We start from the raw sequence: 25,956 nt of genomic DNA on the forward strand, positions 1-25,956 counted from the left end.
CTATGATCTACAACCCAAATCTACTACCCAAATGAATCTACAACTCTCATGAACTGGTTTTAGATATAGACCATTTACCGAGAATGTTTTGCTTACAATGACTTCTGCCTTCTTAAGAAGCTAATTTACCTGTCTTCACTAAACCTCATACTACCTCAGCAGAAGTACCTCTTCATTTATTGAAGATGAGACATCTTTTTTTGATATGGACCCAGCTTTCCCATCTTGTGCCCATGTCTGAAAATTTAAAAGGCTGTCATTCTGTTTACAGGATCTTATCCAAGGTAATTGAGTGTAAAAGAATGCAGTTAGGGCCCACTCGTCTGGAGTGCAAGCAGTGACTGATTGTTCTGTGTCCCAACAGTTGACACTTGTAGAGCTGTAAACTGGAGCATCACAGGCATTTTACTTAAATGTTACATACTTTGAGAATTGTCAAGGAATGTTGTTACATTTGGGATAATTGTTCCTCAATTTTTGCTTAATTAGGAACACTGAAAACAAATAATTATGAGTAGATACTCCTCGGAACTGTGTGTAGGATGAATGCATGTAGAGACAAGCATTTAAAGAAAAGAATTACTTACCTGTAGTTTCTTTTCTCCCTTAAGAAGGTCTTTCAGCGCTTTGGACTCTGTTTTCTCTTTGGTCTGACCCTTTATGAGCAGCATTAGACACTGGACAGCCTCTCTTTGTGGAAGAAATTACCATATCTGTCATTTCTACTGCATTTCTTTGATTAGTAGCCACACTCTAGAAGCAGGCAGCAAACTCACTGTTTGACTGTTAGATCTGAAGTCAGTAGTGCTTTGTGGTAATTTAATAATTCTAGATACCAGTCTGTATTTGAATGTTCAGAACTTTTCAAGGATGTTGTTAAACAGGTTTAGCACTACTTTAAGATGAGCAAGTCATAATCTCATATTTCTAAACAAGTTCACGTACCCCTATCTTTGTAATTTTAAAAAAATCATGACAGACTAAACTTTTTTATTTTCTGAGGCATTTTTGTTGTTGAGACTTTCTTTCTAAACAGATAGACTCAGATGGAGGTAAAATATCAGACTTATTTAAAACTTTGTAGATTGGGAACAAATGAACTTTCTAAATAAGTGGCAGATTTTTCTCTTTAGCAATTAAAATGCTGAGTAGGATTTAGTCTGCAACTAAACCAGCCTGTCAAGCATTTGAGCTAGATGTCTAAACTCTCATGTAACCCATGGAAATCCGAGGCGCAATTTAGTTGCCCACATGTGAACTTCAAATGTTGTTTCAGAAGCCTTTGTAGATATGATTCTGTTCCTTAGGAGATTCCCACCCTTCTGCATTGGCAGGTGTGTCAGACAGGACACACTGAAGCGGCTGTAACGATAGTCTGTATACTGGGTCCCTAGTCACAAAAGACAATGCATCCTAGAGTGCCCTGGTCACCCCGTCTGTGTCATAAAGATCTTTTAGAATCTAGAAACTTAAAGAAGACCTTTAAAGAAGAGTCTAGTAGGCTACTGAGTAACAAGAATGGGAATTAAGCTTTGCATATAGCTACATATAGATGATTGTCTGTGTATAAGCATCTAAATGCAGGTACCTGAAACTTGAACTGTGTTGTCCTGGAAAACTCTTGAGAACTCTTGAGTTTTTTCCTGTGCCTTATGCAGACAGTAACTGAACTACGTTTGCTACTTTAACTGACTTACTGTCAAATGTAGGGTAATATTAATATATTGTTGTTCTAGCTGCAAAGTTCAGGATAGCAAAATTTCTTTGCTCTTGAATTTTCCCTGGATTATTGGTTAAAACTGGCTTTTAATAAGCCACTTAGATACTGTTCATCAAGCTTAAGAGGGGTATTTTTCCTTTTGATTTTTAGCATATTCCCCCAAAATCTCTTTCCAGACTGACATGTTACTAAAATGGTAATAAGCTCATTCCTCTTCATGATAGAATTTAATACATATTTTCCTTACAGGTTTTAGGTTTGCTAAACATCTACCTTGTTGCAATCTACTTCTAAGTGGATGAACGAGTTTCAAATTACTGCATTCATGTGTGATTTAATTATTACGTGCTAACTGCTAGATATTGAAAGATAGTTTCATTTGGAGCATGTTTTAAATGTTTGTGATCTAGTAACAGGTTCTTGCTTGTCTTTATCATTGGTTGCTTTAAAGTATTTTTAACTTTTAGGTTAAGTTTTTATGAAGCAAATTACTGAAAGGTGGATGTCTAAGCAGTGCCTTGCTTAGGCTTGTGTTTGCTTCCTCTTGTATAACCTTTTCTCATTCTGCTTTTTGTAGACTTCTGTCTGGAACTTTCAGTATCTTTGTATTCTTATAGAAGTAGTTTGCTAACATAATTGAGTAGATCTTTATCTTGTTTATTCCAAGAAAGCTGAAGTATATTCTGGTTATGAACTGCAATCGAATTCCCACTTGATCAAATTTGATTTAAGTACTAGAATAACAATACTTTTTACTGATGTGTTTCTTGCTTTTCATTGTCTATCTTGTCTCTTTTCTATTTGAATAGCACATGTGCACATGTACCTTGTTGATTTGGCAAATTAAAAGAAAATACCATTTTTTTTTGGCAGCAATTACTTCTGTAGACATCCTTTCATCTAAATTGCATTGCTATCTCAAAGATAAAACTGTAATGTGCTCTTGATCAGGATTTTCACAGTAGTGTACTTTGTTCAGTCTCTGATTGCCTCTTTACTGATAGTTTCAATCAAGCGTGATAAATGCTGATTCCTTGCCTAGCAGTCCATTCACATAAAGTTTTGCATGTGTTTTAAATTGCTGATAATAATGACAAAGGTTCCAATTCTGATGTAATAAAACAACATGGGGTTTGATTTTATTTGAAATGTAAATGTAACTTTGCAGTACTGTACTTTCTTATTGATGGTATAATAGTGATGTCCAATGAAGTCTGCAATCACTGAAATTCCTCACTGATGTTGACAGGAGTACAGGTGCTAGTGGCACCTGTCAGTGTACTGAATTACTGGTTTTGAATGGCAGAGCTAATTGAATCAAGAAAACGCAATTGAATGAAAAAACAGTACTCAGAGAGATAAATTGGTGATGGTATAACAGTTTTCAACCAAATAAGCTCAAAATTAGGAGAAGTAAAATTTTCATTGTGACTGCTGAAGAAAAATACAAATACTGATAAAGTGGACCCATACCAAAACAAATATGAAAAAGTTAAAGAATAAAGAATATAGCCCACACTTAGACAATAGAAAATATTCTCTAAGGTATTGTTGCACTGAATTTTAACTGGTTTGGTTGCCTGCGTTTTCTACCACTACAGACGAGGCTGATCAGATTCTCCACCACATTATGACACTGCAAGTGGCGCAGTTTGTGGGCCTAAGGAATACACCTTACGTTCAAAGCCAAGAATTTGCTGTTAGTCTAAATGAGTTTTAATGGTCTAGTGAAATTACTCTCAATAGTGCTAATGCATGTCTCTGCTCACATCCCATACCTCTACTTTCCTATGCTGCATTTTATTTAGGGTCATATTGCTATCTGCTAGTTTTAGAAATGTATATAACAGTAAACTTTGTGCCGCAAACTTGTATAAGGCTAAGCAAAATCTAAAACTAGTGGGGTGGTAGTCATTCTGTTACTAGACAAATCCCACTGCAGCTAAATAAGTGAAAACAGAGCTCCAGGCAGGCAAGCCAAGTCTCAATAGAGCCTGACAAGTCTGGAAGCATATGGTGTTAGCTTAATACAAAGCCTGTAGCCTGTTACTAGCAAAAATGACTAACAGGGTTACAAGGCCACATGTTCTGAACGCTATTTTAAAGGGTATGACAGAAAAGTATTGAATATGAGGAGCTTTTTCAGTGTCTAAAAATAGTTGGTTGTGCAACAGGAGAGTCCTAACATCTCTGTTGTGTCTTGTTAAGACAATTACTGGAAGGTTTTATTCAGTCCACTTTTGAGAAGTAAAAAAAGTAAAAAAACATCTCAGGTGCCCAGTCCCAGTGGGTAAAACTGAGGTGGTTTTTACCTTTTCTTTTTTTTTTTTTTTTCATTTTTTTTCTTTTTTTTTTTGTTTTGTTTAAATTGTGTGGGGTTTGGGTGTAGGTAAGTCTAAGGATTTTCGTTTTACTTATCTGTTGGTATTTGCAATTTCCTTTTTGGGGGGTTAGCACCACTTTTTGCTACCTAGTGCCAAAGCATCATTCTGTCCTAACAAAAAAAAATTATAACTTTTAGAAACAGTACATGCACAGAAACACTCTTCAGGAGGTAATACAAAGGTTTTGTTTGTATTTATTTGAAGAAAATAAGTTAACTAAGTAATATTTTCCTTTAGGTTTCTAAAATACTGTAAACATCTATACAGAATTGTATTCCATCAAATTAGGGAAACAACAGATTTCAGGGAGAAGTGTCATAAAAGTAGTTCTGGCAGACACTGCAAAGATGTGGAATCCACCATGACAGCTTTAGCAGCTTTCCAAGTGGATTGTTCAGAGAAGAATGACTGAGGATTGTTTCGTATTTTTGACCCCAAATCTGAAGATCTTTCTCAAGGGAACTTATTTTATTTAAGACAGAATGGTCAAGGTTGTGGTCCTGTTACCTGTGTTCCTGTTTACCTGAGTTCTTTTAAAATTGACTGCTAGTAATGTAGTGCCAGTAACTTTCAGAAAGAAAACACACTATAGGTATATTCCTCTTTAATATGTGTAGGTTTTTTATTGTTACTCATTAGGTGATGGTCTAGTTGATTTCGCTGTATGGAGAAAGGACATGGACAGGCTTTTGTTGCCTTACGTTTGCTAGCATTAATGTGGTTTATTTTTATTTTATTATTGGTTTTTTACATTACACACTTCGCTAGCATAAAATAAAAAGACGGACTTACGGCAAGGAAAAAAAGTAGCAAGGTACCATCACTTCAGCAACCCCAAGTCTTTGAAGAGGCCAAAGTTGGCTCTCTTGAATTCCAGGGTTGTAATCCTACTTGTCGCCCTGATTCTACCATGCAGGATCCTGAACTCCACCATCTCAAGTGAGCCTAAATTATGCTGACTGCCATGCACCCCCATAACAGTTCAGCTAAAATAATATATAAAATTACTTTAATACTTAAAATCCTTGCAGGAGGATAAATGTAGGATCGTGGTTGTAGTCTGTGTTACCATTTAATCATACCGCATTCCTCTTGGAAATCTAACGAGTGCTGTTGTTTCTTACAGTCTGCATCAAAGTAGGTTGGCCATGCAGTTATTCTGGTGACCATGTGTAAATTCAGTACTTGGAATTACGCGTATTTTGAAGATGACTGAAATAGTATGTTCCTGGTATTGCTTTTGCCTGACCACGGCATAATACATTGTCATTTTCTAGATGATAAGTCTTTACAATAGACAAAGTATTTGAACCAAATCGCTTTACTTTTTACGTAGTACTTTAGGCCAGAAGACATACCCGAATTGACTTGTGCTTTTAAAAACCCCATAAAATGCTGGAAATACACGAATAACACATTTCCCGTGCATTGAAGCAAGATGTGCAGACAATAAAGAGGGTGAAAAAAGGAAAAATGGCTGTTGTCATCCCTATTTATGATTAATAGTAAGTTGGCATTGTTATAAAGGTTTGTGAATCTGGATGGTGGATTCCTGCTGCATTTTGATTCCTCAGAAGAGAGACTACTAACTATTTAACTACAGACTGATACAGGCATCATAGTTATCCTGATGCTAGCTTTTGAGCTGAAGTACTGGTTCCCATGAAGTATTGTATGACACTGAGTATGTTTGAAGAGGGAAGATTTTTAAGGAGGGAAAAAGGCCCATTTTATTCTTCAGGCTCAGCTTACTTTAATCAGTATTTTGTCTTCTAATACGTTTTCCACTGTTCACATAGGCTTTAGCCTTTACTATTTCTATTCTGTCACTAACTTTATATATATATAAATATGTATGTATAGGTAAATGTATATTTATGTTGATTTTTTTAATATATTGAGAATTATGCTTATCAACATATTTACTGCCTCCTAAAGTTCACTTATTAAAGGAACTTGCTATTTGTATAAAATGACAAAATTCAATGGAGTGAGAAAATATTTATTTTTCATGGAAATATGTGAACTAGCGTTTGGTAGTCATAGCTCGTGTGGCCGATAAGAAATTTAATTATCTGAATTATAAGATTACAGGAGATTGATAATTAGGCATGATGTAATGTCTTTTAATTAATAGTTTGTTATGTCTTTTTGTCTGTGCATATTGAAATCTAAGGAATAAAACAGTTTATTCCCTCTGTTATAGGTAGCTTGCATGCAGCTCATCAATGCTCTTGTTACATCTCCTGATGACTTGGATTTTAGGCTTCACATCAGAAACGAATTTATGCGCAGTGGACTGAAAGAGATATTACCAGTAAGAGTCTCTATGCAATACTGTTTAAATTATTGGACTATTGAGCTTCAGAGGGGGAATGGGAGAACGAGTTCTAATAAATTTTTCTCAAAAGCATTTTATTAAGTTTAGACATGAGGAATTAGTTCAAAACTGATTCTCATATCTAAGAATGAAAAGGTGAAGTGTGCTTGCTGAACTTCGTGCTGATTCCTCAGCATTTTAGGACTTTGATTTAGAATGTGTGACAGACTGTTGTGCAGACACTTGTTAATCCAGGCCAAAGGGATGTTTACCTTTTGAATATTTAACTCGTGTTTTTGTAATTTTAAACTTTAAATTAATATAGACTTCTGGAAATTATTAAAAAGATAAGGTTTATTTACATATTGAAACACTAATTTTGCACACCTTCGTGGGTTTTGCAGCAACTGAAATGTATAAAGAATGAAGCACTAGATATTCAGCTGAAAGTGTTCAATGAGCATAAGGAAGAAGACATGATCGAATTCTCTCATCGTTTAGAAGATATTAGATCAGAACTAGAATATCCTTTTGATATCGGCAAGAGAAACATGAACAAAATAAAGTGTATAATGAACATTTTCCTGGTATAATTTCTGTTTAAAAAATGTTACTAGTCAGCATTCAACTGAAATATTTTTTTCATTGCTATTACTCTCCTTAACACTTTCACTGAAGTAAATGATGTTTACAACATGGTGTGGAATACAGTTAAGGACACTAGTGCTGAAGGATATTTTCTTTCTATTCTCCAACATCTTTTGCTGATAAGAAATGATTATTTTATACGGTATGTTTAATGCTATGTTAAATGTTAGTTATGGATTTGTTGTCATTTAGTCATTAATAGAATATTTCTTCCATGAATTTAATGATAAATACAGTTTAGTCTTTTCCGTGCGGATTGTAATTTGTAAGTATTCCTTTGTGAACTCATGTTCAAAAGTATCAGCTTTGAATAAAAATGCCATCTATATGGTTTTTCTTTGTCTCTTCTGCTTAGGATACAATTTCATGTATAAATACAGATTTTTTTTTTGTTGTTGAGATCTTAACCTTAATGACTGCAAATATAACTGATCATGACAGGTCTCGTAATCGGTTATAAATCATGGTAGTAGCATTGTAATTTTGTGATGTATTGGAGGCAAAGAACAAAACCAAGTATGCACAGAGTGCACTTCATATAGAAATCTGAGTGTGTGCTTAATTTAGAGCAACTTTTGGCTGGCAATTGAGTATTCTCAATATACAATATAGGCCAGTGTGTGCATGTTAGAGTACCTTGGAAAATTTGTCAGATAAATTGCAGGGAAATAGTAAATAAAATCTTAGATGACTGAAGCTGCGAAATATTTTCCTTTCTAATACCTGCTTATGTTGTTTTTGAGGAAACACTGGAAGAAACAGATATGAACCAAATAGGGAAGGAAAGCCATCTGTTTTCTGCATGGCATTCTGCATAACCTTACATTTCAGGTGAGGTCTAGTACAGATGTACCGCTAAAGGTTAAGAGTGCTTGCCTGACATGGGTACACCTGTGCTAGACCTTTTCCACCTGAAAGGGTTTGAATTCACAGCTTGCATGTGACTTGCATGTGGGCAAGTGACCCAGCTGTCATTTCCCCCCTGGCGTTTTAGAACAAGGTTCTTTTCATTCCTCTTACTGAAGCAAGGGTGCAATACATCCGCAGTTACAAAAGTCACAAAACCAGAAGGGATCAAGCTGAAGGAATAGTCTTCTCTTTCTTGGGAGAAAGCAGGAGGGAGTCTTTCTTTCCTCTAGTTCCATAGGGGGAGAGATGCAGAGTTTATAATAAAAGAATCGTTTATCTAGGTCTGTGCTTTTTTCAGTCTCTAAGTAATAAACTACCAGATGCATTTGTCCTTTAAGACTTTCAGGGTTTGCACCTACCCTTCTACGGAAATAACTCAGCCCAAATCTTTTGACCTATCTATGACTATTCATAGACAAGATTTTAAGTATACATTAATAAATAAACATGCTGTAAAAGAACTCATCTCTGTCTTTAGTCCACAGTATTTCAAATTAATTGAAGAGTGTGTGTCCCAGATAGTGTTACATCGAAGTGGAACAGACCCAGATTTCACGTATCGTAAAAGATTAGATATAAATTTCAGCCACTTAGTAGGTGAGTACTATGTTTGGAATGATTATGGTGTCATATTTCTTCACATGTTCTAAAAACCAAGTTTAAGTTGTACATGTGATTAAGAGTCTTATGTTCCCTGTATATGTGCAAATGTGTGTGTTTATTTTTTCAAGACATTTGTGTAGATAAAGCAAGGTTAGAAGAATGTGAAGAGAGGGCTGCTGAACTTTCCAGGAAAGTAAGTAATTTTTAAGTTATGTGACCATAAGATGGACACGGGGGGTTATTTAGTAGCTTCATTAATGGTGTAACTATATGTGGCATAGTTTTTAGCTTCAAATTATTATTAGTTTTGTGTTTAGCTGAGAAACTGGATGCTTCTTGTGGATTAGGAAGCAGGGAAAAGTGGTGTAAAGTAGTTAACCTTATTTTAAGGTTTCATATATGAATCTCCCCAAAATCAGCTGAATACTTCATTTGAACAGTTAACAGTTTGTACAAGAGAAACAGTGGGACAATAAGAACTGACTCATTTGTATCTACAGGCCCTGTATATATATAGTATAAATTACTATACATTAATCTTAAATCTACTCTAATTGCATCTTAAAGTACATTAAGTACTTTATGCCATTTCATATAGTAAAGGCTTGTAATGGTAACAGGGATGTTACCTCCACTCAGTGGATACATGGAAATTTAAATAGCAGATACGTTGTATGTGTCCTTGGTATTGTTAATACACGAGTTCTAACAAACACAAAAGGAAAAGCTGTAATCTAAAGAACCTGTGCAGAACTGACTAATATCAACAATTTTCTTCCTTTCTTAGTTTGAAAAAGATTTTGTAGTTCATCAGGAGACCCAGGCCCTACTGCAAAAAAAGGAAGAAAGAATCAATGAACTTGAAGCAGAATTACAGGCTTTTAAATCACAGGTATAAGACAGTTTAAATGAATGTATGAAGTATTACTTTTGAAAGGGACTTAATTTTGCATCTTTTGCAGATTCTGATAGTACAGTTGACGGTTTCTTCAAAGAATCCTTGTGGTCGATTATTATTGACTGTTAGTTTCCTTTATTTCAGTTTTATACAGAGAATTGTAGTGTGACATTAATTAGCTGTTTGAGTTCCCAGATGATCCTTTTTGTGCCTGAGCTCTGTTAATTAAACTAGTTTCTTATGTTTCATTTGGGTTTTACTTTCAGTGTCATATATTTCCAAAGTAATTAACCACATAGGGTAATAAGTCTTATACTTTTAGATTAGCATTCATCACTGTGATCTTTATCCCTCCACAGGAAATTATTCATTACGCAGTTTGCTTTGCTGAAGCCTTACCATGGATATCCAGCAGTGAAAGAAAGAACCTGTGGCTGGATAAGAACATTTCCTGATAATTTTTCAGTTTTCAAGGATAAATAGATTTTTTAAAAAATCTATGTGATGGAGGGGAATAGTGCAGATTTTTGAGAGTAATACTTGAGTTAACTTGTAACTGCTTCAGCTACAAAATCTGTGTAAGGCGACTGTGTGACCAAGTGATTTTTCTTGTGTCTTATTTCCTGGAATAAGAAGCACAGTCTAAAAATGGCTTAAGAAAGACAACATTGGGAAGACATTCTCATAGGAAGATGATACAATAATGTTTTGATCATAGAGAGTTTTTTATACTTTTGAGCTTGTTTAATTTTCTTAGTGAGGAAAATTAGTTTAGCTCTACTTTGGTCTGTTTAAAAATGTCATTCTAATTCAGGTTTCTGGTCAGAATTAACTGTTAACGGCAAACAAGCTTTAAAAAAGCAATTTCAAAAATTTTTGCTTTCTGAAAAAAAGTAATTTTACTGAGACCTGTATATCATTCATTAAGAAAGTATTTTTATGTATGTATCTTGAAAACATACTTAAATACTTTTTGTGACTGAAATAAATTTTCTCTCCTATTTTACTTTCTCTTGTTCGCTGTATCGAATATAACTTTTTTTTTATGTGCAGACAGTAAGCATAGTATATGAGTATGCTCACTAATTATCATAGCATGAATTGTCCCACTGCTAATGGGATACTTGGAATGTTCTGTAAATGTCAAGTAATTGATAACTGCAACTTAGTACTCTTAAATCCGTCTTAAGAGTAATCTTTGGTTTCCACATGGCATCAGTTGCTACTTAGCATGGCTACTTCCACCTCTTATGACTATTTTTTATCCTGGTCTTGTTCCTTTACTCTGATGTTGGATTTGGTATGTGTTCATGCATTTCTTCTGTTATTAGAGCATAATGGTTCAGTGTCTACTTGTCAGTGTTAACAATGCTGTGTTCAGGTACTTAAAACAATAAGACTGTTGTGCATATAATTATTTGTATTTATTGATATTCAGCTATTTCCTTTTAAAAATATTAAATCCTTTGTTTGTGATATTTCCCTCCATTTTTTAAATAATAGAATGGACTGCTTCAGCTCATAATTATCACTTGAAAAGTCGATTAATACTATCACCAGTAGATAAATAACTCATTTATTCTTTTGTTGTTTTTGTCAGGTATCAATTCTTTAATGTTTGAAGGCCCATGATAGTTCTTCAAATAGTAGAAATAAATACTTTTTTTAGACTTACTGAAGTGCTAATAAGCTTATCTTGATACAGTATAGATGTCCTTACTATACAGAATAAAAATGCAGTGTGTAAGGCAGCTGGATTTTTCTGCATTATTACTTCATGCTTTCAGTTCTGTAGAATAATACTCCCATGCTGGAAAATATCTGGTTTTCAACAGAGCTACTAATCTCTTCAGATTCTTCAGATTCTGCTACTGTGTCCTTGGAATGTTTCTCTGTAATCTGTAGGATAAGAAAGAACACTAAAGACTAGAATGTTTTGTTGTTTTTTTTTTTAATTTGAGCTATACTGTGGTAGTCTAGATAAAATTTCATCAAGATACCTATCAGACCCTTCTTAGATCATGATCAGTGAAATATGACAAGTGGGATATAGGGTTTGTTTGTCATTTTTGGCATGCAGCTGCTGGACTGAATGTCCACCTCAAATGTTGAGACATTCAATTATAAAATAAAAAACACATTGGCCTCACTATAATTCATATTTGATTGTCCTATACAAGAAAAATGGCACTGACTTTCATTTGGCTTGCTGGATTTAATCTATAAATTATGATTGTTATGGCATTTTGTTGATTTAAAAAATGTGAAACTAAATAAGAATATTTTCCTTATCAGTATGGCTCCTTGCCACCTGGTTTTCTACCAGCAACATGTGGAGATGCATCTGTCATTCCACTGGAAACTGCAGGACCACACCAATTGCTGCCACCTCCTCCTCCACCGCTGCCTTCTAATGGAGCAATTCCTCCACCACCGCCTCCCCCTCCTCCTCCTCCTCCACTTTTGAATGGCTTGGGAATTCCTCTGGCTTTTGGTGGTGCTCCTCCACCACCACCTCTACCAGGCCTGCCTGGAGCACAGCGGTCTCCACTTCTGTGCACTTTGCCATTTGGAATGAAGCCTAAAAAAGAATTCAGACCTGAGGTTACCATGAAAAGACTCAACTGGTCCAAGGTAGTACTGATTGAAGGCAAAAACTTGATGTAAAATCTTACAAAGAGCTTAGGGTAAATAGACTGTCAGGAGCAAGATGGTATAGAATGATCGATATATTAGTTAAATTATGTAAGATATGAATACTTTCTGCTTGTAGTTTTCATTGTTTTCCGAACACTGTGTTTCACTGACTCGTGAATCGTCTGGGCAAAGATGCATTGCAGGTGTCTCCATTTGTCCTTAGTGTAAATGTACTTCTGTAAATTCAATGGTTGAAAAAATATAGAGTCTGGTTTTTTTTTCTTTTCCATTGTGACAGGATCAAGTATACCACGACTATCACCCTACTGAGTTTTGGAAACTATAATTATTTAGACCAAAATAAGTCAGTAAAAAGTTTTATAAGACTTTTATAAAGTAATCAAACCTACAATCTCAGAAGTAAGGTACTTAATTTCTAGTTAAACAAGCTGTCTTCAGAGACTATTTAAAGTATACCCAAGTTTTAAATCTGAACCAAATACAATTTGCTACAATTTGCTACATTTAGACCTTGGATAACAGAGAATGTTGTCTGTTTTGCTTTGTATTGTTAGTATCAGTTTGTCCAAAGGCACTTATTATCTTCAATCAGAAATATATCAACAATCTAAAGATGCATTATATACCAAAAGTTCACGTTTTACAGAGCTCCTAAGTATTTAATTTGCTTTAGACTCTACAGAGCAGTTTCTGCATAGCATCAAAATAATTTAATAACATTTTGTTTTGTCTCTTGCTTGAAGATCAGGCCTCAGGAAATGACAGAGTCCTGTTTTTGGGTTAAGGCAGAAGAGGACAAGTATGAGAATGCTGACATGCTTTGCAAATTGGAACTTACATTTTGTTGTCAAAAAAGGGGTAAGTAACCTATGGCTTTAATTTTCAGCTTTTAGAGATACCTTTAAAATTCCTAGGGCTTAAATACTGTATGAAAAAAATCAGAATATAACATTAATGTCAAAGCAGGTATTTTACACTCTAGCAGTATTTCTACCAAGTTGAGCATTACAGTTTATTACTGTTGATACTTAATAATACCAAGAATGTTGTACAAAGATAAAAAGGCAAGAAAACCTCACAGATCATAGACATTTTCGCTTGAAGCAATTAGAGTAAGTCTAAAAGATAATAGTGGTGCCTCTATAACGGTGGGAGAATTCCCAAGAATGTTCCCTGAATTAATAGGTTAGAAGGTTTAAAAGCCACTGGAGGAAATACAGTTTCCTATGTGTAATTAAACAGTAAAATTTGGGAGACAAGATGATATTCAGGCCAAACATGTTAATGGCCCAGAAGAGGATTGTGAATCTCCACAGACGGCAAGAACATTAGAGTTAATAAGATTAACATCCCTTCAAAGTTTAACTGAATGGACTGAGTACATTGTTTTGACAAAACCTAATAGAAGAGAGTTATTGGATCTACAGTTGAAAAATCAGTGAAGTATCCTCTTACTCCGAATGCAGGGGCAGAGGGGGGACAATTGAAAGCCTATAGCCTGCAGGGACAGGTGCATATTACTGCTCAATCTTCTTTTATAAGTTTTGAAATCTCTCTCATCTCACTTGGGTGATACACAATTATCTTAATTTTTCAAAGGAACTGGAGACACTAAAGATTTTATTTAGAACAGCAAGGAGGGGTCTAAAGGGCAACATGGAACTAAATTTCATCTTTGTTCAAGTGAGCAGTTTACAGAAAATTGCACGAATGCTTAAAGTTATAAGTAGGCAGAACCAGGCATCTCTGTGTTTCTTAAGAGCATGAATTCTGGTACAGAGGACAGCAGAGTAACTGCTTTTGTTTTGATGACCGTGAGGAGATGAGGGGATGCTTCTTTGTAGCTTATACATAATTACTGTTTATAACAAAACTTGCCAAAGAAATTGGAGACATCTAGTTTTCTTCACTTCTCAGTCTTGAAGATATTTAACATCCTGCTATCTAAAGTAGAATCAGGAAGCTATTCACTAGACTCTATTTGGGAACAGTCCTTGACTATTTCTAAAGCTTTGCCTCTAAAACCAGCAAGACGCGAAGCTGAAAATGATTTTGTAGCCAAATGACTGTATGCAAAGAATGAGCTGCTTTCCACTCTGTTGAAGGGTCTGCTTAGGCACTCTTTTCATTGAAAACATTGTGTAAGCAGCGGTATCTAGTTGTGGAAGCAGGGACCAGAATGTTCAATGATGCTTTAAGTTAATTTTATTCTGATTAAGGAAAATCAGATTGAAGTACTCAAATGTTCAGTTGCTGTATTTTGCCAGCTGATGCACCAGAAGTATTTCAGCGTTGATCCAGAAGAGGAAGTCTTGTGTATGTAAATAATCCACTGAGGAATTCTACCAGAAAAAGGAACACAGAACAGTGTAGAATAGATTTGAAGCTTTAGCAGATGTTTGTATAGAAGATGTTGTAAATTATGTTGATTTTGAATGAGTATTGAAGCATTTGAAATAACTGAAGATGTTACCGTGCTGTGAAAGAAATATTACTCAAGAATGAAAAAGTAAGAGAGTCTACCTTAAGAGTATAGGAAAAATAGTAGTAACATGTAGCGAAGACTCTATGTGGAGGGAAAAAAATCACTGTTGTTGAGGATGTCTGGAGACATGGTAGAGGTGTGTTCTTGAATCATGGAATTATTTGCTTTGGAAGGGACCTCTGGAGGTCACCTGTTCCAGTCACCTTTGTAAAAGGAGAGTCAGACTAGTTCATGTTGCTTGGGCCTTGTCCAGCTGAGTTTGAAATATCCCTGAAGATAGAGATGTGTGGATGGACAACCTGTTCTCATGTTTGCCACTGTTGTGGTGAGATTTTTTTCCTAACATCATCTTGGAATATTTCTTGTTGCAACTTGTGTCTGTTGCCTTTTGCTCATTGTGCACCTCCAAGAAGAATCTGGTTCCCTCTTATTTGTAGCCTTGCTAGGTAGTTTCAGACAGCAGTAAGAGTTTCCTTGCCCTTTATCATTCTCAAGACAGGTCTCTTAGCCTTTCTGTCTGCATCTTGTGTCTTAGCCCTCTAATAATCTTGATGACATTCTGCTATACTCAGTCCTGTAGATCTATATTTTTCTTGAAGTGGGGAGCCACAAACTGAAAAAGTACTCCAGATACTTCTCCCTGAGACAAAAGGGGCATAGAGGGAAATAATCACATCTTTGACCTGCTGACAACAGTCTTGGTAACTTACTGGAGGAAATGTTTTCATTGTGCTGCTTGTTTAATAATAATAATGATAACGATGAGCCCACATAAAGGGCTATGGGTGGTATAGGGTATCTTCTCTTCATTCTTTTACTTGTTATAAAGCTGTTTTTGTCACTTCCTAGAAATTGAACCATTTTGTGAAAGCAACATGTTTTATAAAAATTGAAACTTTGAGCTGAAACAATAAGTATCAAAGCATCAATTGCTTTGTATTCTTGTAGCAACTTACTGAAGAAAAAGTGTAAATTTATTTACTGACTCAGAATTTATTCTTGTCTCAGAATAAATTTGTAATCCTAAAGAAATCTAGGATTATACATATATGAAAGAAGTAGTCAAGAGTGTAATGGAAAACCAACTCCTTTGTCATAAAACCATATAGATCTACTGCTACGCAGGGAATGTGGGAGGAGAATATTAGATCAGAATCTGGAAGTACAGGTCAGTGTGTGGATGGAATATTTTCAATGTGAATATTTGAGAAAAGACTTGATTGTGACTGAAAAATGTACATACAGTTAAATATTTGCAAGAAAAGATAAGCGTTTACTGTGAGATGCCCCAAGAAACAAAGAAACAAAAGATTGTGCAACCCTCAAATCATTAGCTTTGTGTCAGTATCTAAATGAGTAAAAATAAGGAGTGAAATCACTGCCTTAAAGACATCAGTGTGGAAGTAAGGTATTGCTCCATGGCATGCTCCTGGCCTGGGTAGGGGGTACAAAAAAAATAGTAATTGAGGAAAATCAGATGATGAATGTGGGTGGTTTGCATGAATGATCTTTGGTTTTCTGGTAACTTTTTTGTTTCTAAAGGCAAAAAGAAGGTTTGGTATGAAGGGTAGTTAGAGGCTTGAAAGAGGAAGAAGTAAGAAATTTATCAGGATTATACTCATGGCAGATCAATGAAGAAAATCTGTGAAAAGCCTTTTTGGCAACAATGGTATCAAAGGAATCTCTCACTATAATTCTTTGAAAACACTAAACTAAATATATGACTTAAAGTTAACTGGAATGTGAAATACTGAGCAGCAGAGCTGAAGCAAACCCTATATGTGCTTTTATATTATCTTAAGCCTAAAAGATAAGATGAACAAACAAAAATGCTCGTTATCGGATGACAACCGCTTTATAATAGATATGTTGGAAGCCTGATGTAAGGAGGAAAATCACTGGTGTATGATGTTAATATGCTGCCAACTTTGCTGGAATGATTAGATATACAGGCGGGGGAGTGGCAGCTTGCATAAAAGGTAGCATGAAGTGTAGCAGCATGATAATCTTGTAGGGCGAGGAGCCTACTGTGCGAAACCTTGTGAATGGAAATTTCTTTGAATAATATAGTTCTATACTGTATTAATAGCTCTTGGATTACATGAAGTTTGTGATGAGACAATGTTGAGATTAGAGATGCTGCAAACTTTGTGGCAATAAAGTGAGAGATTTAACTACTTGCATAAGTTTTGAATTGATTCCTCATCATAATGTTATGAGAAGATAAAAGCTTTGGATGCAACAAATTGCTGTTTCCAATATTCCTGTAAACCAAGGCAAAGGGGAGCTGTTCTGGGAATGGGCTTGAGTCGTGCACAGGACCTAGGAGGTCGGAGCAGGAGAAGGGGAGGGAATGATCACTCTCTTAATGTTGGACCAGGAGAGAGCAATCCAAGTAAATCTATTATACAGGTATTCAACTTCAGCACAGGGAACTGAATGAAAAAGGCAGATAGTCAAGCAAGCAAGATCCTCATGCCTATTAGCAACTCCGAAGCTATTCTGAAAATGCTGTCTTAAAAATTTGAATAAACTTTATATTGTAAATCAGAAAGAGCCCAACTAAAGCTATGGGGTAAAAAAAAATGCATGTGACTAGATAGGAAAGTTAAGGACAGTATTGCAGGGAGAAAGATATCTTTAAATAGGGCCTGCCAAAATCAAAGCCATCGGTCAAGTTGGACTTGATAATCTTAGAGGACTTTTTCAACCTTAATGATTCTGTGATTCTATGAAATGAAGATAACTAAAAAACTTATTAAATGTAGTTAGATAAATGTAAACAGGACATTCTTCACATACTCTTCTAGAATTCTGAATTTACTGCTTAGGATACTTCAACTGATATTGAAAAATGTATTTAATTTTTTGAAAATTAAGATAGCTAGGGAATTGGTGGGACCACTTGGTCACAACTTGAAAAGTTCAGCAGTTTAAAAGAGCATTAGACAAATTCAGGTGTAGTAGATCCAAAATAAATAGGAAAGGATATAACATTCCTCGTCTAGTTTTTTAGGAAGAGGCATTTCCTCTTTTGGGAAGTGAGGAGGATGAATTATAAGTAGTGATAAGGCTGGTGTAGTGTCTTTTTAAGAAACATCTCTTATTGCAGCTCTTGGAGAGAGCGCTGGGCTAGGGGCATCACTGGTCTGTCGCAATAGGGCATTTATTAAGTTCTTAATCATGGATACAGGAATGCCTGTTTGCTTGGAGTAGCTTCAAGCTACTATGTTTAAGACTTAATGCTGAAATAAGTTAAGTTTTTATATGAGAATACTTGGCCTTGTCACTTACAGAAAGGTGAAAAGTAATGAAACACCTGTAAGAAATGTACTTTGTGGGGATACTTTGAAGAGTACTGGTGTGGAGAAGGTATAGCCATTGGTGGAAGTCTGTAAATAAGTGTAATTTAGGTGGTGAGACTGTAGTAGTTACGCTTAAAGTAGGATACGTGCTCAGGATAACTCAAGAAGGAACCAGCTACATATTGCTTAAAGTCATCCTTTGGGTGCTTGAAGTGGTTTGCCAAAGGTGATTCCAACACTTAGGAGGTTGTATGGAGTGTACAAGAAAGCAACCTGTTACCAAAGAGAATTCTTTGGAAAAATTTAAATACAAAATGACGATTTGTTTCATGCATGCATAATATACAGTAGGTAGTAGTTTTCTGAAATAACTGCTTTATAATTAGTGCATGGCTTCATGTTTGGGTTTGTTTTTTTTTTAACTTATGTTTGAAGTGTTAAAGTCCAAATGAGGATTAGAAATTGCAGATCAAACATACAAGAAATCACTCCTAAACTATTCATTATTTTTAGAAATATACAGATAACTTCAGTTAGTGAGAGATGGCATGGAAAATTAGAAATACTCTTCTTTCTTTTCTAGGTATTAAAGGGAACTGATCTAGTAAACTCGAGAGAAAGATTGCATGATCTCTTTTTTTTTTTTTTTTTTAATCAACTGGGACAGATTTTTATCCTAATCTTATTGGAGATGGCAGTGTCTGATCCCATCACACCAGAGCTCCTGCCAGACTTGATTATTCAGAAATAAAGCACTTCTCTGGGAGTGCTATCTCTGTTGGCCCTTGTCTTGAAAAGGTCAATATAGTTCTAATTTTTTTCTTTTTCTCTCTTCCTCTCCCCTGTATAGTCTGTAAGAAAAACCATTGAGGCCTAAAATGCTATGGCGCCAACCAAGTCTCAAACTTTTTAAACAAGAAAAGAGAGTAAATGCTAGTAAGAAGGGCAAATCACTGTCGTGGTTCAGCCTCAGTCGGCAACTAAACACCATGCAGCCGCTCACTCACTCCCCCCACCCCTGTGGGATGGGGAAGAGAATTGGAAGAGCAAAAGCAAAAAAAACCCCAAAACTAGTGGGTTGAGATAAGAACAGTTTAATAAAATAATCATTATAATAACGATGATGATCATAGTAATAACAATAATGATAATATAATAATATAATAAAAAGGAAAAAGGGAAAAAAAGTGAAAAAAAAAAGACAGAAACACAAATGATACCGCTCACCACCCACTGACTGACGCTGCCCGTCCCAGAGCTGCAATTGCTGCTTCCCTCCTCCCCCGGCCAGCTCCCCACAGGTAACATACTGGGCATGACGTTACGTGATATGGAATATCCCTTTGGCAGTTTGAATCTGCTCTCTTAGCTGTGCCCCCTCCCCTCCCGGCTTCTTGTGCACCCGGCAGAGCATGGGAAGCTGGAAAAGTCCTTGACTGGTACAAGCACTACCCAGCAACAACCCAAACATCGGTGTGTTATCTCAACACTGTTTTCATACGAAGTCCAAAGCACAGCACTATGCCAGCTACATTGAAGAAAATTAACTCTATCCCAGCTAAAACCATGACAATCAGCAATGTGAATTAATTTAATGCTGTATTTGATGTGCCACAGGCTATCCAGCATAAGGAATAGAATGTGTGGTCAGCCACCTGAAGGATTAGGTGGAGCCTAGTGTCCTCATACTTTCCTCCTCTGGAAGAGGATTTACACCAAAGTTGCTCCAAACTGTGCTTCTTATGAAATCTTATTATTTTAAACCTGTAAGACTGCCAACAGTATAGTAACTTCTGCTGATAATATAGCACTGAGTAACTCGAGTTACCTTTTAATGTCACCATTATGAACCATGTACAAGTATAACTAAAGCCTGCTATATGTTTAAGTTTGGCTGCCTTGCAGTATCACCCTAACTACCCTTTATACCAAAATTATTCTAAAAGATTTTTGCATATAAGATGAAAAAGGAAAAAAAGTTTCTTTCTGAAGAATGCAGGAGTAAGTTATAGGCATTTATGAGGGGCAGCAACAAATAACTTCTATATAGCACTGAAATATCAATTGCATTTTGCAATTTTAATATGTCGTCTTTCCACTGAGGGAGGAGATGGTATATTTGCCGTTGCATCAGTGGAAAATTTATTAGTTTTTTCTATTCTTAACAAATAGAATGATCTCTGCTCTTACCTTATTTTGATAGCTGTACCGAATATATTTATTATGTACAGCTTGATAGATAAGAATCCATGAATGAATATACTCTTGTGGTGGGTTGGCGTTGGCTGGCAGCCAGATGCCCACCCAGCCACTCTCTCATCAAATGGAAAAGCTTGTGCATGAAGTTAAAGACAGGGAGATCTCTTAGTAATTACCATCACAAACTCAATTTTTGAAAATTAATTTAATATATGTATTTTTTTAATGTCCTACCATGGATAGGAGAAATCTTCAGTTTTTCAGATTGTTAAATGTACTTAAGGAAGTGGGATGTGAATAACTCCTAAAGCGTGACTTTCATATTGAGATAACACCACAGATATGTGGCAAATGAGAAATAAAAACCTGGAAAGGGAATTAACATGCTAATGGTTGGAATAGTCTGACAATGGCATTTATTTTGTAGTTTGTTTCTTTTTGGAGCTATAAATTGTGGCATCTTTTTCCTTTTAATCTCTTTCTATGGCAATTTCTTAGGATGAATTCTCCCCTCACCAGTACCCTAATCTGAGTACATCAGAATCATCAGTAACATCAGATCAGTATTCTGACAGGACTGTTGAAAAAAGTCAGTCTGTTGGTAGATGTTATAAATAGTTTTAGAAAAACTTGTGTTTCTAGAAAGGGTAAATTGGCTTCTGTTTGCAGTTAGGAAATGCTTTGTCAGACAGCAAAAGGGTATTGTTGAAGAGTTTGTTATAGCACTTCTAAGTAACCACCTAAGCAAAGTATTAATTTTACCTTAATTTTAATTTATTTTAACTTACTTCAACTTAAATTTTTTGCTTTATGGCAGAGTTGTAGTGTGTGGTGTTATTAGGTGATTGGTTCTTCCCTTCTCCACACAGGCTATTTATTATTTCCTGTCAGCTTTGAAGCACATTGAGTGCTTTCCTTTCTCCTCAGTAAAGTGCCTTGATGCAGTAGTTCCTGCATTTCACCTTTACCTTTTTCTTTCAAACAAGTGATGCTTTTTTTTTCATTGCTGATTTCTACCCAAAATGCAATATTAGTCTCCAGTTAACTCATGTTTGATGAAAATATGACAGTATATTCAGGCTAGCAAAAGCACTCCGCTCCCATTTTGCATCACTCTGGTAGGAAAAGCCTTTGAGGGCTTGATGTTTTAGAAGCAACAAGAGTATTCCTTTATTGATTTCTGTAGAGAATGTTCTTACAACGTGAATAAGTTATATTGAATATTATATATATATATATATTTTCACGTATCCAGAGAGGAAAAAAGCCCTGCTTAGTATCGTGAGTCCTAAACCATAAATAGCAATCGAATGGAAAAACAGGTTTGGAACTTAAAATGCAAGTTAAAGGAGGTCATCACAGTGCCCCTGCTCAATCTAAACCTTTTGTTTATTTAATTGAAAATATTCACTTCAACAATTTGCATGTTTGTCCCTATACCAGCAAGGGTCCTGGAAGAATTAATTTGCTAGTGTTTGTATTGCACACAAGGTATAAACCACTATATACCTACTACAAACCTATTTTCATGGGTTTTACCTCCTTTTTAGTTTTGTTACATGTTTATGCACTAAGTGCTTTTGATGAATTTCTAAACTAATGTTACAAGCATTTACATCTAAAGGTAACATTGTATTTGAGTGCAATAAAATCTTCATTACAACAGTGCTTTTAATGTAGCCTTTTTTATTGTGAGCTGAGAAAAATAATTTAAATACAAGAAAAGAAGTGTTTAACAAACCTTAATTGGCAAACCTTCAAAGTCACTGTCGATGAAAATTATTAGCATTTCAATTTCTGTGAGCACTACTTCTCATGCTTTAGAAAATTTGCCATTTAGTTTCTCAGTGAATGGCTCGATTCAGAGAAAATTCATTTCAAGGACAATTCATTTTTTTAAAAAAAAAAAACAAAACAAAACAAAAAAATTAAACAAGGACATTATATGTTAATGGAACAGTGACTTCCAATTAGGCAGCTGTTAGACAGTACTTGGGTAGACACTGGTATGCCACGCAGAATATAGCAGTGTATTTGGCAGAGCCTTTGGTTCTGTTGGCATTTGATCTGGTTCAGCTGGAACAACATTTTAATTTATTCATATGCAAAAAGTGGTTATAGACATTTTTCCTTAGCCACTAAGGCTGCATATTCCTCTTCACATTTACGCAGAGTAGTAGGTAATCTGACCTTATCTAACGTGTAACTTATTTTCTGGTTAAAGTGGGTCTTACATAAAAATCAGTAAGTTGATTACTTCGTTTGAGAAACTAACTTCCATTGTAGGCTTCTGTTCTCCTCTACGTGATCTCTACGTGATAAATTTCTCATACGGTTTCTTCATTCTAAATAGATTCTTCTAATCTGTAAATATCTTGCCTTGATAGTTTCCTAACAGACTTTTTAACTGAGCTACTTCAGAACGTTTTATGAAACAAACACCGCCATAAAGGATGCACATGTCATAAATGTCCCATAGATGGGATCCCCACCCCTGTAGCACCCCAGGTTCTGAATGGAGAGAACTTAATTGATCTGAAATGGTAGGAATTTTTGGAGGATGGGGTTTCAACAAAATATTCTTTACATAGGATATCATCTAGCTTAGCATTCTGAAAGCTTTCCGAATAGGACAGGACGTGTTTGCATTATTTTTTTTTTTTTAAATTATCATTATTACTTTTATTATTGGCTGGCACAATAGTTAAATAATACAGTGAAATAGCAGTTGTATTTTCAGATAAACTCTTCTTCTGGATCAGTTTGCTTTCAGTTTCATTTAAATTAAGAGAATGAAGACACTGGACAACATATTCTGTAGCTTTTAACAACTTTGTATTTCTGTTTTATGGCTTTGTTTCCCCACTTTTCCTATTTTTACAAGTTAGTGGGGCTCTACTTCTCTTTTTGAACTCACAGGTTAGCTCTTCTACAACCTTGCTCACCTCTGACAGCCCTGGAGTAATGAAACGTAGAAGTCTTATCTGCTCTATTATTCAGCTTAACAGTTCTAAAGACTAAACGTTTCCTGCTGTGCAATCTGACTTGTCCTTTGATATAGAAATACCTGTTTTTAAAATTGTAAATGCGTATGTAGAGCTGGCAAGGGTGACAAGCCAGAAGGAGGCTACTCAGGGTGACGGCTTACCTTTGCAGTTCCCTGGTCGTGCAGTGTAATGCCTTGTGGCACTATAAAATTTGGCTGCAATGTACTTGATATGTATGCTGCAGAACGTTGGTTTTTTTGTTGCTGGCATTTCAGTGTGAGATCTCAAAGTATTAGCTCATCTATTTGAAACAGTGGGAAGATGAAAGAGGCAACTAAACGTTCAGCAAGATTGAATGAAAGCTGCTATCAAAGCTGGCAAAATGGAGGGCAGGTGTAACTGGAATGTGTGAAGAGAAAGTGGGATTCAAGGCTAAGTTGCACATTGTAGGAGAAAGCTTGGCATGTGGAGTTCAACAGATCTATAATGCTGCTGTGAAAAGAAACAAACCTGGGTCTATATGTAGCTAAAACCAAACTAGGTAAGATCATCCTAACGGCAAAATTCCAAGAGAGAAAGTTTATTGTCAGTAGAAGTCTAGTAGTATAAACTAAATTGCTGTTTTAATGCTCTGTAGAAGAGAAACAGTAGTGATAAATGAAGGATTGGACTTGGTCAGACTTGAAAAACGGGAAGATAGAGTCCGTTTGCTGCTACCAGTTGACTCTCAGAATGCACCTGTAAGTCTTCCTTATTCAACAAACTAATGGAAGAGGTAGTGAGCAAGCGGGGACAAATGGTGAGTTAAGCTGTGCTGTGCAGATGCATATTTTATAAAGAATCTGAACCACTTGAACAAAGATAGTTTTTTGAGAACGGAATACCCATGTTCACTGGAAGGAGACGGTTTGGATCTTCAAATTACTGGTGCTGAGAGAACCTGGGAGTGTGGACCAAAACCCCAAGTACAAAGCATATTTGTGACTAAATAAGAGTCTTCCTGAAACAACAGTGGCAAAAATAAGTCAGCATGAAAAGAGTAAGAGAAATTAAGGACAAAGAGCTTCTTGTGTCAAGGGGCTATTGTGCCTCTGATTTGTCAAGAAAATACTGTGATATATTTTTCTAGAACTTGTGCCTACCTCTAGGGTGAAATGGAAATTATATCACGCTTAACTTCCTTAAAACCAATAAGAAAAAATTGCTCATTCATACCACTGTCAGTGCTTGTTCTGGACTGTCTATATAGCTCTTGGTACTTATGAGGCTCCAGTCTCTGAAGAGAAGGCTTATTCTTTGATCACCAGTTGGGTTTTTCTGTTTACTCAGGGAAATATTTGTATTCAGTCTTTAGCTGGGGCGGGGGGGGAAGGGAAGGGGAAGAAGTCATATAGATTTAATCAAAGTATAATTCTGCTGCAAGAACCACATTTACTGATAATGGTGCTTGCAATAGTTGTATATTCAGGTCAATTTGAATGAATGCTTTGTCACTGTTTACAAGTAGAAATAATAAATAATTTTGATGCACATAAAATTAGTCTAATTCCTCAAAACTGAGTAAGGTCTAGTGACTAATTAGTCAACTGTTACGCATGTGTAAACCTAACCGGAGAGAGGGAAAATCCTCTTCTACGTCATTTAGACATCTTAATGTGATCAATACTGAAAGGACTAAAACTGATGCAAAGCAGACTTATTTGTCAATTCTTATATTTCTCTAGCATGTGAAAATTTGAGGCTAATACAAAGATGTGTGACCAGATAATAAAGAAGTACTATTATTGTTGTTGTAAGATAAATTATGTTTTTCTTTGTAAAAGACATGTAAAATAAATGAATCTGCATACTAGACTGATCGTTCAGAATCTCCGTGATAGAATCTACATCATCTTCAGTCTCACAAAACTAGAGCACAGACTTTGAAGAGCAGGAATTCAAGAAGGTTTAATGATACGGATTTTGTTTGCCTGAGTTGCTGAGAAGTTTTCTGGGCAGAGTTTTAAATGCATGTTAATTAGAAAGTCTCTTAATATTTAGCCTAAAACTATATTCACACTATTTGTCTGATATGCAGGCTTTGGTAGGTTTGGTAGATTTCCTATTATCTATTTTTAATGCAGTAATCTGTGTCCTTTTTCAACATAAGAGAAGATCAGAATTCTCAGTGGAGTTACACTCAGTTTTATAGTATAGTGTGGTACTCGTGTTCTTTAGCCAATGAAGACGAGAATTCACTTGCAATTCCATCATCACCATAGTTTAGTCTCTGTCACATAGTACATGAGATACATCGGTGTTTTACTGGGAATAAATGCTACAGTTCTCTCCTACTTGCTTTTTAATATAATATTCTGGAATGCTGTATCTTAAGGCTTGCTTACAGCGGATGCTTTCTCGGTTTGAATCTCTTTTCTGTTTATGATTGGCTGATCGCTTCATTCCTTAATATACCACAAGAGTGTGTCATAGTACAGTAAATGATCTGTGTTACTGAATATCTGTTACAGATTTGGTGAAAGACGAGAGAATACTCTGAGAAATACAAACTCTGAAAGTAACGCCTGTTGTACTTCTGTAATAATGCTGAGGAAACATGGTTGTATAGTTGGCAGATAGGCCTACTCTCAACTACAAGGCTTTTTCCACTTGTTTTCAGAAAGTGAGGTCAATGTTATCTCCTGCAAGTTTGTATTTTCAGTGAAATTAGCAAGTATCATCTTGTAACCCAAAACCTAGTGTCTTAGTTGATTCCTGTTTGTGTCAGTTTTTTATATTTGTCTTTCATATTAGGGAAAGCTTTTAACAGAATATTTTTATTTAAAGAAAATTGTAACATT

General features: G+C 35.6%; 1 protein-coding gene across 2 annotated transcripts in view; it reads left to right on the plus strand.

Annotated features, from left to right (window-relative positions):
- DIAPH3 (diaphanous related formin 3) overlaps positions 1–25,956 on the plus strand; it is a 245,183-nt gene that overhangs the window by 47,870 nt on the left and 171,357 nt on the right. For both annotated transcript variants that reach the window (XM_064440776.1, XM_064440775.1), the window contains 8 exons: positions 6,311–6,421; positions 6,829–6,947; positions 7,098–7,214; positions 8,460–8,578; positions 8,713–8,777; positions 9,372–9,476; positions 11,778–12,116; positions 12,884–12,998. In XM_064440776.1, the coding sequence (XP_064296846.1) occupies positions 6,311–6,421; positions 6,829–6,947; positions 7,098–7,214; positions 8,460–8,578; positions 8,713–8,777; positions 9,372–9,476; positions 11,778–12,116; positions 12,884–12,998 (1,090 nt within the window). The remainder of the gene's footprint in view (positions 1–6,310; positions 6,422–6,828; positions 6,948–7,097; positions 7,215–8,459; positions 8,579–8,712; positions 8,778–9,371; positions 9,477–11,777; positions 12,117–12,883; positions 12,999–25,956) is intronic.

The sequence above is a fragment of the Phalacrocorax carbo genome, chromosome 1 (genome assembly GCF_963921805.1).
Source record: "Phalacrocorax carbo chromosome 1, bPhaCar2.1, whole genome shotgun sequence".
Lineage (NCBI taxonomy): Eukaryota > Metazoa > Chordata > Aves > Suliformes > Phalacrocoracidae > Phalacrocorax > Phalacrocorax carbo.